The sequence below is a fragment of the Setaria viridis genome, chromosome 7, assembly GCF_005286985.2.
Source record: "Setaria viridis chromosome 7, Setaria_viridis_v4.0, whole genome shotgun sequence".
Taxonomy (NCBI): Eukaryota; Viridiplantae; Streptophyta; class Magnoliopsida; order Poales; family Poaceae; genus Setaria; species Setaria viridis.
The window spans coordinates 33,759,191-33,770,493 of NC_048269.2; the positions used below are offsets into that span (position 1 = coordinate 33,759,191).

Sequence of the window (11,303 nt, forward strand, 5' to 3'; positions counted from 1 at the left end):
CCATTCTGTTTGATAATTTGGTTGTATATGTGCGTATGAATCTGATTTCATTCTACGCTTGTCATGACCATCTGGCTTAGTGCGTCTGTCATGAAACATTTCAATACCTTCTTTCTTTGCTTGATAACTGAACCAATCACTTCCGTTCCTTTGGCAGGTTCACATCGAAGCCAAACTATTGCCATGTGTTTAGTGATGGATATCAATATCATGAACACCTGATCCAGTTATCCAGCAGATCGAGAGTGGTTTCCTGCTTTCCTTGAGTCCAGTTCATGTCTCAAGAAGTGCCTCACATTTGAGATTTGACAGAACCAGCTTTTCAATGTCTGATCAGCAAAGCCACTCCAGCAGCTATGGACTCCTCAACACTCAGCCGGATGTGCAATGCCTAGTTTGCACAAGACCTTTTACTCTGGATACTGAGATTGCCGATAGCTTTGAAGCTTTAGCCATATGCAGGGAGTGCAAGATGACTGTGCTTAGTGACAACAACAGGGATGAGCCTACCAGAACTAATCGACAAACAAGATGGCGAAGGCAAAGATCCAGGGTTTCAAGGCATGAACCCATAGAGGACGCTTTCTCACAGCAGTTCTCCCAGTTGATCAACTTAGCTAGACAAGGTCATGAAGCAGATGTTGATTCTCCAACAGTCGCACGTCAGCATGCATCATATAGTTCTACGCCAAACCGACCCCAAAGATGGCACGGTTCAGATGATGAGAGTGATGGTTTCAGTTATGCTGATTCTGTGTTTGGTGAAATTGAATCAAATATCAGTTTTGGTGATGATGGTGGGGAATCAGATGCTTCTCTTGAGCACCAAACCACAATGGGAAGGGAGATTGTCATTCAACTTGACAGTGAGAGCTACATGAACACAGATACAGATATTGATCCCATGAATGCTGGACTGGACCAGTGGGATTCAGATGATCCAGAAGATGATGAAGATGAGCAGTCAGAAGAATCTGATTTGGATGAAGCAGGCAACGCCATGCAGGAGCGCTGGCAGCCATGGCATGATATCGCCCCAAGTGAATTGAATGAGCAGGAATCTGAAGATACTGTGTGGACCTGGAGAATAGCTGGAAACCAAGGAATAAATGGGACTAATTTGAATGCAGACACAGAAGGGCGAGAAATCAGGAGACATTTTACTGGGAATCCTGGTGATTATGTTGATGCAAGACAGTTTGAAATGCTTCTAGAACAGTTTGCTGAGGATAACAATACCACAAGAGGACCTCCACCTGCAGCGACATCTTCTGTTGAAAATCTTGCATCTGTGGTCATCTCCACCAGCAATGAGATAAACGGTAATTTAATGTGTCCAGTCTGCAAAGATGAGATGCCTATCAAAACTGTAGCAAAACAGCTACCGTGCATGCATCTATATCATTCATCGTGTATTTTGCCATGGCTTAGTTCTAGGAATACATGCCCAGTTTGTCGATATGAGCTTCCTACAGATGACATGGAATATGAGAGGTCCAAGCGTGCAACAGCCAATGAGGGAGGTGTCCATGGGGTGGAGCATAACCATCTGCAGGAAACTGTTGAAGAAACTTCTTATGAACTTGAGATTGAAGGAATTTCTAATACAGCTGGTGATACAATTGAAGAGACTAATGCACATGAACATGCTGTTTATTCTGCACAGGAGCCAAATGGAGCAAATGGGCGCCATAGATGGCTGTTTATTGCAGCAGCTCCAGTTGTAAGTCTTGTCAGTTTAGCTCTAGTTCTATGCTTCACCAACCCTGCTGGCAATGTTAGAAGGCAACTTTGCCATAGATCCCAGAGTACAACTACAACACGTGTAGATACAAGAAGAAGTTGGTGGTCTATGTTCTAATTATCCAGTACATACCTGTTGATCCAAATTGCTGTTTGATGACGTGTGATTGTTGCCAGTGTTGTGTTACTTTTTTGCGAAAAAATTCAAGTTTAATTTGAAGTTCAAACTTTGTGTTTGCTGACGTGATCCATCAAGGGGTTCTTGTAACCAAGTTCAGGAACATAATCCCCCCTCCCCAACCTTGCTCAGTTCAGCAAAAAGCACATACTGGTTCTTGCTGCTGTTCAACTGTTACCTTGTGTTTGGTAGTTTTCTTATATCCGGTTGCTTAGAAGACTGTAAGTATGTAACTAACACTCTGCCTGAAAGTTTGCCCACGCATTCTTCAGCAAGTGCCTAAAAAGATCCGTTGTCTTGAAGACTTGATGTGCATGATACTTGCTATGGTTTGACTCATACATATGACTGTAACTCTGTAAATTCCTATGCTTCATTCTTCTAAACTATACTTATTGCTTAACTCTCCACTTTAAAGTTTAATCCGTGATTAAAAAATATATTGTTGTTTTTCTGATGTTTGCCTCGTGTTAAAAAGGATACCAATCTCCAATGCTGATAATTCTTCATTTTTTATTTGAAGCTCATGCATAGTGTTTTTTTGTAACTTTGTTCCTTTTTCTTTCCGGTGTACCTCTTGCCACTACAAATCTAGTCTCTTGTATCATGCCAATTATAGAATGCAGAATTATATACTATTGTGTGGAGGCTGTATGTTTTCACGAGGTAAAACAGGAAGGGTAAATTTGCAAGCAGAGTGCCAGAAATCAAGGAGCTACAAGTTTACTGATGAATACTTGCCACATTTTCAAGGTGGTCTCTGCCCTGCACCCAGGATCTGACAGCAATCTAAACAATGAGAAAAGGTCAGTAGGTCAGGAAAAGGACAAGCCATCACTCATATGTTCATTACCAAGTATTTTAAGCTAGAGCACCATACCAGTAGTGATTGCCTTGGATATGGACCCAGACTGTACTGGACAAAACCTGGTAATGGCAGAGTTGAAGGTGGTTCTTGCATGCCTGCTGACCAAATTCTCATTCTCAATGTCACCCGGGTATCAACACACACCGTCATTTCGGTTGGCCATTGAGCCTGAGTTCGGCATGACCCTCACAGTAACAAGGCTGCCATGATCTCTGTTTTCCTGATGACAAAGTGCTTCCTCTATGTGAACTAAACTTATACAGCAGTGGCTCCTGTTAATTCAGGGAGACTTACCCTTTTGGTGCCTTGGGGCTCGTCAACTGTGCTGCAGTGGAAGTGATCACAAGCCTGCAACATCCCACCATCACCACCTAATGCATCCTCAATGATGCCTGGCTCTGCCACTGTTTATTTAAAGTTCCTCTTGTTTTATTCTATAGTGCCTTCATGACTTCTTGTGATGAATTGAATCACATATTTTTCCTACAGTTTTCTGAGCTCCGGAAAGTATGTAATGGTATTTGATACCTTCTATTTCTCAATTGTTCAATGCTTATACACGTAAAGATTCAAGGTGCCTCCAGCTTGCGTCCTTTTCAGACAGGGTAGCATCCATTGGTGGCTGTCTGACTGCTGAGGTAATTATTTTCCTATTCCTTTTAAACTGCTGCATGTGCCTTTTAGTTTCTTTTTTATTTTTTAAAGCTCTGGAGCTAAATTAGTGTCTTGCAGAATACAGCATGTCTGGAGTGGAACTGAAGACTGGCTCTTATATTTTTGTCAGGGGAAACATGGAGGGCATATTTCGAGTAGATTGGCAGAAACCAATGGTAAGTAGCCATCAATTATTTGATGATATCATACAAAAGTCATCTGGTCAATTGATTGTTAATGGTTGCCAAGGTTTAGAAGCAGCCTATAAAAAAAAGTGCAAAGGTCAAACAAGACTCGAATGCTCGGGATCTTAAAGAAATATAAAGGTGGTTTCTTGAAGACCTAGTGTACTCTAGCATATCTGGCATTGCCTTATATCTGAATATTTCCACAGATTACTTTCTTCCTCTCTTCCTATGCCTCATGGAGGAGTTGCCTGCACTTACTATTGCTCTTCTTATTCTTAGCTTGGCTCTGTCATACTTGTTACACCAGGTATGTCTAAGATCAGAGAACATAAGGAAGAAGCTGAAGCGGCAAGGCATAAAGGGTCCCGAGCCTACTGTGCTCTATGGCAACACCAGAGAGATGAAGAGGATCAAGGAAGGGCTAAAGATTGTGCAGACGCAAGACGCCAACAACTACTTGTCCTCCGTATTCCCTTACCTCCTTCTCTGGAGGGAAACTTATGGTACGTCTGATGCCTGCAAGTGTTTTAATTGTGATTTGGTTTTCTGTTCAATCAGACTGATGATATTGAATTATGTCTTTTGAACAACCACATATTGGGGAGACCTGTACAACTGTGAACTGTTGAAGTGTGAATTACCATGCAGAATAAGTTCCAGAATGTCATCACTATAAACATCTAGTTAACAGAAGCATGGGTTGACAACAATCTCTTGAGGAATGAAATTTTAACTGGGCAATTCACCTTATGTTGACTCCTTTTTCCTATGAAAAACAAGAATGAATCATCAATAAATTAAAACAGCCTTTTCTTTCTCTTCTTTTAGTTTACCTCAGGTGTGAATAAATGGGAAATTCTTTAAACTAAACATGTGAGGGAAATGGTAGCATGATGCTCTTCTAAGGACGAAACAAATGTTGTGCTGAAAGTCATTGGTAGCGATAACTCTGTGAATAGATTTTTTGGGGTGTTTACATGCACCTTCCTAGGAATTTCACCGGAAATAACTGGATTTGATTAGACAAGTCTATCTGTTTAACAATATAGTGTTACTTGGAATGTCAGGTCATTCTAAAATATACAGTGTTGGCCATTTGGGCTTACATGCACCTTCCTAAGAAATTTCCACTGGAAACAAAGTCTATCTGGTTAACAATATAGTTTTACTTGGTATCTAGGGTCCTCTTAAAATATAATAGGATCTCTTTCTTTGAAAGGGACATCAGTTGACTTGCGGATTAAAATTTCCGCACTGATTCTGTATGTTGTGTTTCCTGTGGGGAGATTGTGCTTTTCCTAGCTAGTTGATGCGCAAGATCTGCTATGTTAATGAGAATTATAGAACACCCAAAGTTTGATAAACATCCCATTTAAAAAGAATCATATCTATTCTGGTTCTTTTCCACATCCATATCTATTTTCTGGATTATTTGTGTCAATTCTTCTCACAATGATGCAAGTGAATGGTTAATTTTGAACAGGCCCGGTGTTCGTATACTCAACAGGAGCTCTAGAGATACTGCATGTTTCTGATCCAGAAATGGTGAAGGACATTGGTCACCGCACGCCATCAGAGCTGGGGAAGCCTAATTATCTAAAAAGATCTCGCAAAGCCTTATTTGGTGGAGGTTTGTTTACATTGAATGGTGATGACTGGGCCTATCAGAGGAAGCTCATTGCGCCGGAGTTCTTCATGGATAAGATTAAGGTACTGCAGTACAATTGCTTATTATCTTGAGCTGAAAAACATGGAGTGCCAAGAATGCTGTATATGTGCAGGGTATGATAGAGCTGGTTGAGGATGCTACTGCTCCGTTGTTGGAATCATGGGAGAGTTTGCTCAACAATGTAGGAGGGAGTAGGGAGATAGTTGTTGATGATTACTTGCGGAAGTTGTCAGCAGATGTAATCGCCAGGGTTTGTTTTGGGAGTAGTTTCACAAGAGGAGAAGAGATATTTTGCAAGCTTAGGCAGCTTCAAAAGGCAGTTTCTCAGCAAGATGCCCTGGTGGGACTCTCTGCGTTTTGGTAAGTACATAATTTGTCGCAGCAAGAAGAAAGAATTTTGAAATTGATGTAGTATATCGTTAACACTGTTACAGGAAGTACCTACCTACCAGCGCTAACCGAGAAATAAGAAAGTTGGAGGAGGAAGTTCGCTTACTGATCCTGGATGTCATAAAGGAACACAATAACAGCGTGGACAAAGACCTTCTTCGCGTCATTATTGATGGCGCAGAAGGTCGGCAACTGCAAGGGCATGATGCCGAGGACTTCATCATCGGCAACTGCAAGGGCATGTACTTTGCTGGGCATGGGACCACAGCAGTCACCCTCATTTGGTGCCTGATGTTACTGTCCACACACCCTGAATGGCAGGAACACGCCCGAGCTGAGGCAGTAGAGGTCTGCCAGGGAGGAGCAACGCTTGATGTGGACGCTCTCCGCCGACTCAAAATTGTGAGCGTTCATCCGTTCTCTATCCATCCATTGCATTGCATATGAACCGCCTAACACTACGAGTTACAAATGCAGATCACGATGGTGATCCAGGAGACTCTCCGGCTGTATCCTCCGGCGTCGCTGATGATGCGCGAAGCCCTGACGGACGTCAAGATTGGCGGCCTGGACGTCCCCGGCGGAACAATTATCCAGGTGGCCAGATCGATGCTGCACCAGGACAAGGATGCCTGGGGTCCGGACGCCGCCGAGTTCCATCCAGACCGGTTCGCCAACGGCGTGGCTGCGGCGTGCAGGCCGGCACACATGTACATGCCGTTCGGACACGGGCCCCGGACCTGCATCGGGCAGAACCTGGCGATGGTTGAGCTGAAGGTGGTGCTGGCGCGACTGCTGAGCAGGTTCGCCTTCGTGCCGTCGCCCAGGTATCGGCATGCGCCGGTATTCCGGCTGACCATTGAGCCTGGCTTCGGCATGCCCCTGGTGGTGACAAGGCTGTGATGATCAGAGCATGGTTCGCGTGTGGCCTGTGTCTATCAATGTCGCAGTGCTTATAGCTTATTGGATGCGTCTTTGGTTGCAAAGTTAATCAGCGATACATTTTGGTAGCAAGATAGAAGACCCTGCTCCTGCTGTAACCAGATAGAAGATGAGCTTGTTACTATTAGTGATCTGCTTGCAAGAAGCAAGTACAATGCATATTCTATAATCTCTATATACATATTCTGTTGGTGTTATTAGTGATCTGCTTGGAAGAAGCAAGGATCAGCCTGTATCAGATTATCAGTGCATTCAGACTGGATCCGGAGTTTCCTGATTAGTATTGTACTAGGTAATAGCCCGTGCTTTGCCACGGGCACACAAAATTTGAAAAAATGTCAATTATTATTTTAAAAAATATCATGCAAAGCACTTTATGAATAGTTCATGGTGAATTCAATTCAAATGCAAATGCAAGATGTTGACCGTAAGCCTAAAGCTACGCTGTCATTCAAAAACAACTGTCACCGTGCCTCGAATTATCACTCGACGTATAATACTAATCACTTGCTGACTTGCAGCTAACGCGTCATTGTGACGTGAGTTTGGAATCAAAAGAGCCATTCGCGCATTGTTGACACGGCGAGCTGCTCTCTGCTTCGGCTGCTACCTGTCTTCGGCCCTGTTTGGGAGGAAGGGGCTAAAGTTTAGCCTTGGGCTAAAATTTAGCCCTCTCAAATAGAGTGCTAAATTTTAGCACTGTGGGGTGTTTGGATAGGAGGCTAAACTTTAGCACTTTGATTGCCAAAAGACTTTTTTACCCTCATTCATCTCCTCTCCTCTACCCCTGAGCAGTTCTTCCCTGAGCTTGGGCTCTTCCCTGAGCTTGGGCGGGTGATGCTCCTCGACGACGACGTCGTGGTGCGCAAGGACTTGACCGGGCTGTGGGAGCAGGACCTCGACGGGAACGTCATCGGCCGGCGCGGAGGCCGCGGGGGCGGGCGAGCGGAGGCGGCGGGGGCGGGCGCGGAGCCGGCGGGGAGGGCGCGGGGCCGGGCGCGGAGGCGGCGAAGGCGGCGGGCGAGCGGAGGGCGCGGGGGCGGGCGGGGCCGGCCGGAGGCGGCGGGGCCGGGCGGGGTCGGGCGCGGAGGCGGCGAGGGCGGGCGGGGCCGGCGGCGGCGGCGGCGTTCGGGCGGAGGTGGTGGGGCCGGGCGCGGAGGCGACGAGCGAGCGGAGGGCGCGGGGGCGGGCGGGGCCGGCCGGAGGCGGCGGGGCCGGGCGGGGTCGGGCGCGGAGGCGGCGGGGGCGGGCGGGGCCGGCGGCGGCGGCGGCGTTCGGGCGGAGGCGGCGGGGGCGGGCGGGGCCGGCGGCGGTGGTGGCGTTCGGGCAAAGGAGTGGGGAGAGAGAGAGAGTGAGGGGAGGAGAGAGAGGGGAGGGGGCAGGGGGGGAAAGTGGTAGAGGGGGACCACTTTTTAGTCCATTTAGTCCATTTTAGCTACCCCCAAGTGACTAAATGATTAGTGGGGGGCTAAAGTTTAGCACCCCCACTTTAGCTCATTTTAGCCCCAAGCTCTCCCAAACAGGGTCTTCATCGGTCCTGCTATCCGGCGCTTAGCAATTTGGGATTCGGTGTTTCCTTCACGCTTTTCTGAAAGTTTTTTTTTTTTTGATACCAACGCTCTTCTGAAAGTTAGGGACTGTGCTAGCCAAAGCGCTCGAGTTAAGTTCAGTTAGCTTCAAAGCTGAAGTCCTGAAGGATGACACCCATTCTCTGCAAACTTAAAATTATGAGCTCATTAGTTCCAGAAGCAAACATGTAAGTGGTGAGAATCCTAGAGCATCAGGCATATGTACGAACATGCAAATGGCCCATTTTAACATGTCAGCTTGGGTTCTAGGAGGAAGATAGATAACCAAACAGTTATACTTTGTAAACAATACATATATTCCTAGCAAAGAAAAAGACCAGATAAGCACACTATCTATCACTAAAGGAGACTGAAAATGTAGCCAGCAACTTGCAAACTCCAAAGCAAGAAAAATCCTGGAAGAAAACTATTGATTTTCCTTCAGACAATATCATGCTACAAACATTCGAGGACTATTACAGGAGCAGAAGCCAAGTATGTGCAGATTTGTCCACAGATACCCTTACAAAACAATCCAGACACAGGTAGTATCAGCTTAGAATAACAGGAACAAGGATGGCAAGTTAAGTGAGAATAAGTTGAATGCAGGTTAAATTTGTCACTGTCCTTTGAGAAACAAACACAAAGGAGCAGAAGTATAGCCGCATACAATGGAAGGGCAAGGGAATGAGCACATGCATTTTTTTTTTTGCTTTGCAAATGAAAAACTAAATATGCTCATGGATTGAAATATACCAAAAAAATGGAGCTACAACTTCGTATTACAACGTGCCTCAACTTAGAAGCAAAACAAATTTCCTTTCAAAAGAATTTTACTACAGGACAATTGAACAAACACCATGGTCTATTTCCCACTACAAGAAATCCTATCCAACTAGTCAGTGTTTTGCTTTTCATAACCCTGGTACGATCACAGTTTCTAAATAATTATCACAGTACTGCATGCGTTGTCAAATAGAAGATACTTTACTGATCAAATTCAGAACTCGGATAGAGATAGAGAAGTAGAGATGAGCACCCCCCAGCGTGCACAGGGTCAAATAATTGTGCTCAGTAGATTGGTTCTATCTCTATGAATTATCATATGCACGTCAGTTCAAATAAGTTCAGTTGCAAGCATTGCCGAATCAGGAGCTAAAATGTAAACAAAGGCAAGGCACCTAAATTTCCATTTGAGAGCTAAGCTACAACTTTGCACAGAGTTCAACTGCAAGCAGTCAGCGTAGCTATATTCCAAAATTCACATTATACCTTTGGTACCTGAAACCACAATAGATATGTCTGTATGTAGTGTTGACTGCTGGCTTTTAGTTGACCAATCTGCCAAATTTGCGCCTTCATAAACCCAGCGGCCGGCGGAACAACTATCTGTGTTCAAGAACAAGCTCCTTTATTAACCAAGCGTGCAAGTACGTTGTTTCCCCATCCAGGATGAATGAATGCAAGCATATTTTTGCCTGTAAAAATTAAACCCGCAAAGGCTTTAAAATCACAGCTATAACACAACGCATTAGCATCGACTCCCCAGAAAGTCATGAACTCTTCCCAAGGTTCCACCTTGCACCATCTCCAAATCCCAATCATAAGTAAAGCAAGAGGCAAACAGATTGCTCCGGGCAGATAGAATAAGTTAGCATCTCAAATTATCTTAAATCGGAGAGCTGATGCAGTAGTATAACTCACTGGCAATCAACATGAATATGAATTATACATCCAGGAAGAACTGATTGCCACTGCATATCAAATTAAACCAACCAAGTTATAATGACCAAGCAAAGGGATTAACATGCAAGGAAGAAATAATAACGTAAATTGATTAAACCAAACATTCACTAAAATTTATTAAACCAATCATCCGTCAAAAGATCAACCAAGGAATTACATAGAGAGAATAACAAGCAGACAAAGACTACCATATACACTGCTGCAGGAAAATGACACTTCACAAATGACATTACCTGAGACTTGAAACCTCGCCGCTCCCTGCTTCTGTGCTACTTACATGCACAAGCTGATAGCTGAACATGCTTGCCGTGGTCAACCTGATACCGTGGCTGAAAATCAGAGAGAGAAAAGCCAAGCTGTTGCTGCAATCAAAATGGTACAGAACGTCAAAGCCACTAGGTTGCTACTGTTGCTGACCAGCAAGTAGAGAAATTCAAATCAGACGAGAAGCAAAACTGAACCACAAAGAAAAATGAAAGAGGTCCAAGAGTGGCTGCCGCTGCCAAGCAGTTAATCAAGGAGCTTAGGCTGCAACTGGTAGTGACAGCAGAACAGAACCAAATCATTGTTGCAGAGCTGCAGTAACCCAAAGGCAGTGGCTAAAAACCGAGCGGCACAGGCAGAAGATAGTGACAACCGATTGAACTAGATTGAACTAAATCAAGCGGCACCACAGCAGAGCATAGGGCTGCTCCTAGAAACAATGCACAGAATGATACATCCTTACATCCATGGTTTGCTTGAGATCCAGATAGGAGAGGGGCACATGATAAAGAAGTTTTTGCATGCTTGGCTGGAAATCTGGTTATTCAATGTGCTGGCATTAGAAGCCATCAATTTTTGCATACCCCATCTGCAGAGTTAACCAAATTAGAATTCGTTTGATATCTTTGGTTAAACTGTTCACCCGACAGATGCTAATTTCTCAATCGGGCACTTGAAATCATGAACTACAAATATTTGATTCAACACCTCCAAGGATGGGAACTCACCACCGAGATCCCCAAATCTGCACGCAACCCCATCTGAAATCCCATCTGAAATCGAAGAAGCGGAAGCGAGGCACCCACCTGATGGATGGGCGGGAACATGGAGCAGGTGCAGACAGGGCACTCAAGCAGCTCGGGCACGCTAGTCGCCGACGGCCCCCCGACCGCTCCTACCGCGCCCGCTGCGCCTGTCCCGACCCCTGCATTCACCTCGCGAAACGCGCGGCCGCCCCCGGCGGAGGGCAGGTGGGCGGGGTGGAGCGGGAGGCCGAGGGCGCTGCGGAGACGGGCAGCGGGGTGCCTGGGCCTGCTGCGGCAGCGAAGGGTGGGCGGCGCAACTTCGGCCCGCGCCTGGTGTCGACGGCCGG

General features: G+C 45.5%; 2 protein-coding genes and 1 long non-coding RNA gene across 9 annotated transcripts; 2 read left to right on the plus strand and 1 right to left on the minus strand.

Moving 5' to 3' along the window:
• The first annotated feature begins 325 nt into the window (after positions 1–325).
• On the plus strand, positions 326–2,658 carry LOC117863506 (uncharacterized). The gene is made up of 2 exons (XM_034747234.2): positions 326–1,723; positions 2,517–2,658. The coding sequence occupies exons 1-2, from the start codon at positions 326–328 to the stop codon at positions 2,538–2,540; spliced, it is 1,422 nt and encodes a 473-aa protein (XP_034603125.1). The 3' UTR covers positions 2,541–2,658.
• A 627-nt stretch (positions 2,659–3,285) lies between these two features.
• On the plus strand, positions 3,286–6,829 carry LOC117863505 (cytochrome P450 714C3). 3 transcript variants are annotated; one of them, XM_034747232.2, is made up of 7 exons: positions 3,286–3,427; positions 3,522–3,619; positions 3,939–4,134; positions 5,115–5,341; positions 5,413–5,660; positions 5,735–6,092; positions 6,168–6,829. In XM_034747232.2, the coding sequence occupies exons 2-7, from the start codon at positions 3,530–3,532 to the stop codon at positions 6,591–6,593; spliced, it is 1,545 nt and encodes a 514-aa protein (XP_034603123.1). In that variant the 5' UTR covers positions 3,286–3,427; positions 3,522–3,529; the 3' UTR covers positions 6,594–6,829. The 3 variants fall into 3 exon arrangements, with proteins under 3 accessions (XP_034603123.1, XP_072151300.1, XP_072151301.1); XM_072295199.1 differs by having other exon boundaries at positions 3,287–3,427; positions 3,529–3,619; XM_072295200.1 differs by having other exon boundaries at positions 3,292–3,427; positions 3,574–3,619.
• A 2,431-nt stretch (positions 6,830–9,260) lies between these two features.
• Positions 9,261–11,243, minus strand: LOC140223271 (uncharacterized). Of its 5 annotated transcripts, none has more exons than XR_011898626.1 (3): positions 11,017–11,243; positions 10,674–10,799; positions 9,261–10,308 (listed from the first exon to the last, which is right to left on the minus strand). It is a non-coding gene; the product is annotated as an uncharacterized lncRNA (long non-coding RNA). The 5 variants fall into 5 exon arrangements; XR_011898625.1 differs by having other exon boundaries at positions 10,939–11,074; XR_011898623.1 differs by having other exon boundaries at positions 9,261–10,799.
• Between the last annotated feature and the right edge of the window lie 60 nt (positions 11,244–11,303).

Excerpts from the sequence above, each read along its gene's own strand:
- LOC117863506 (XM_034747234.2), top strand. The coding sequence starts at position 326 with ATGTCTGATCAGCAAAGCCACTCCAGCAGCTATGGACTCCTCAACACT. Across the intron at positions 1,724-2,516 it reads TTATTGCAGCAGCTCCAGTT|TCTCTTGTATCATGCCAATT; the intron begins GTAAGTCTTGTC and ends CTACAAATCTAG.
- LOC117863505 (XM_034747232.2), top strand. The coding sequence starts at position 3,530 with ATGTCTGGAGTGGAACTGAAGACTGGCTCTTATATTTTTGTCAGGGGA. Across the intron at positions 5,661-5,734 it reads GTGGGACTCTCTGCGTTTTG|GAAGTACCTACCTACCAGCG; the intron begins GTAAGTACATAA and ends ACACTGTTACAG. Across the intron at positions 6,093-6,167 it reads CTCTCCGCCGACTCAAAATT|ATCACGATGGTGATCCAGGA; the intron begins GTGAGCGTTCAT and ends TTACAAATGCAG.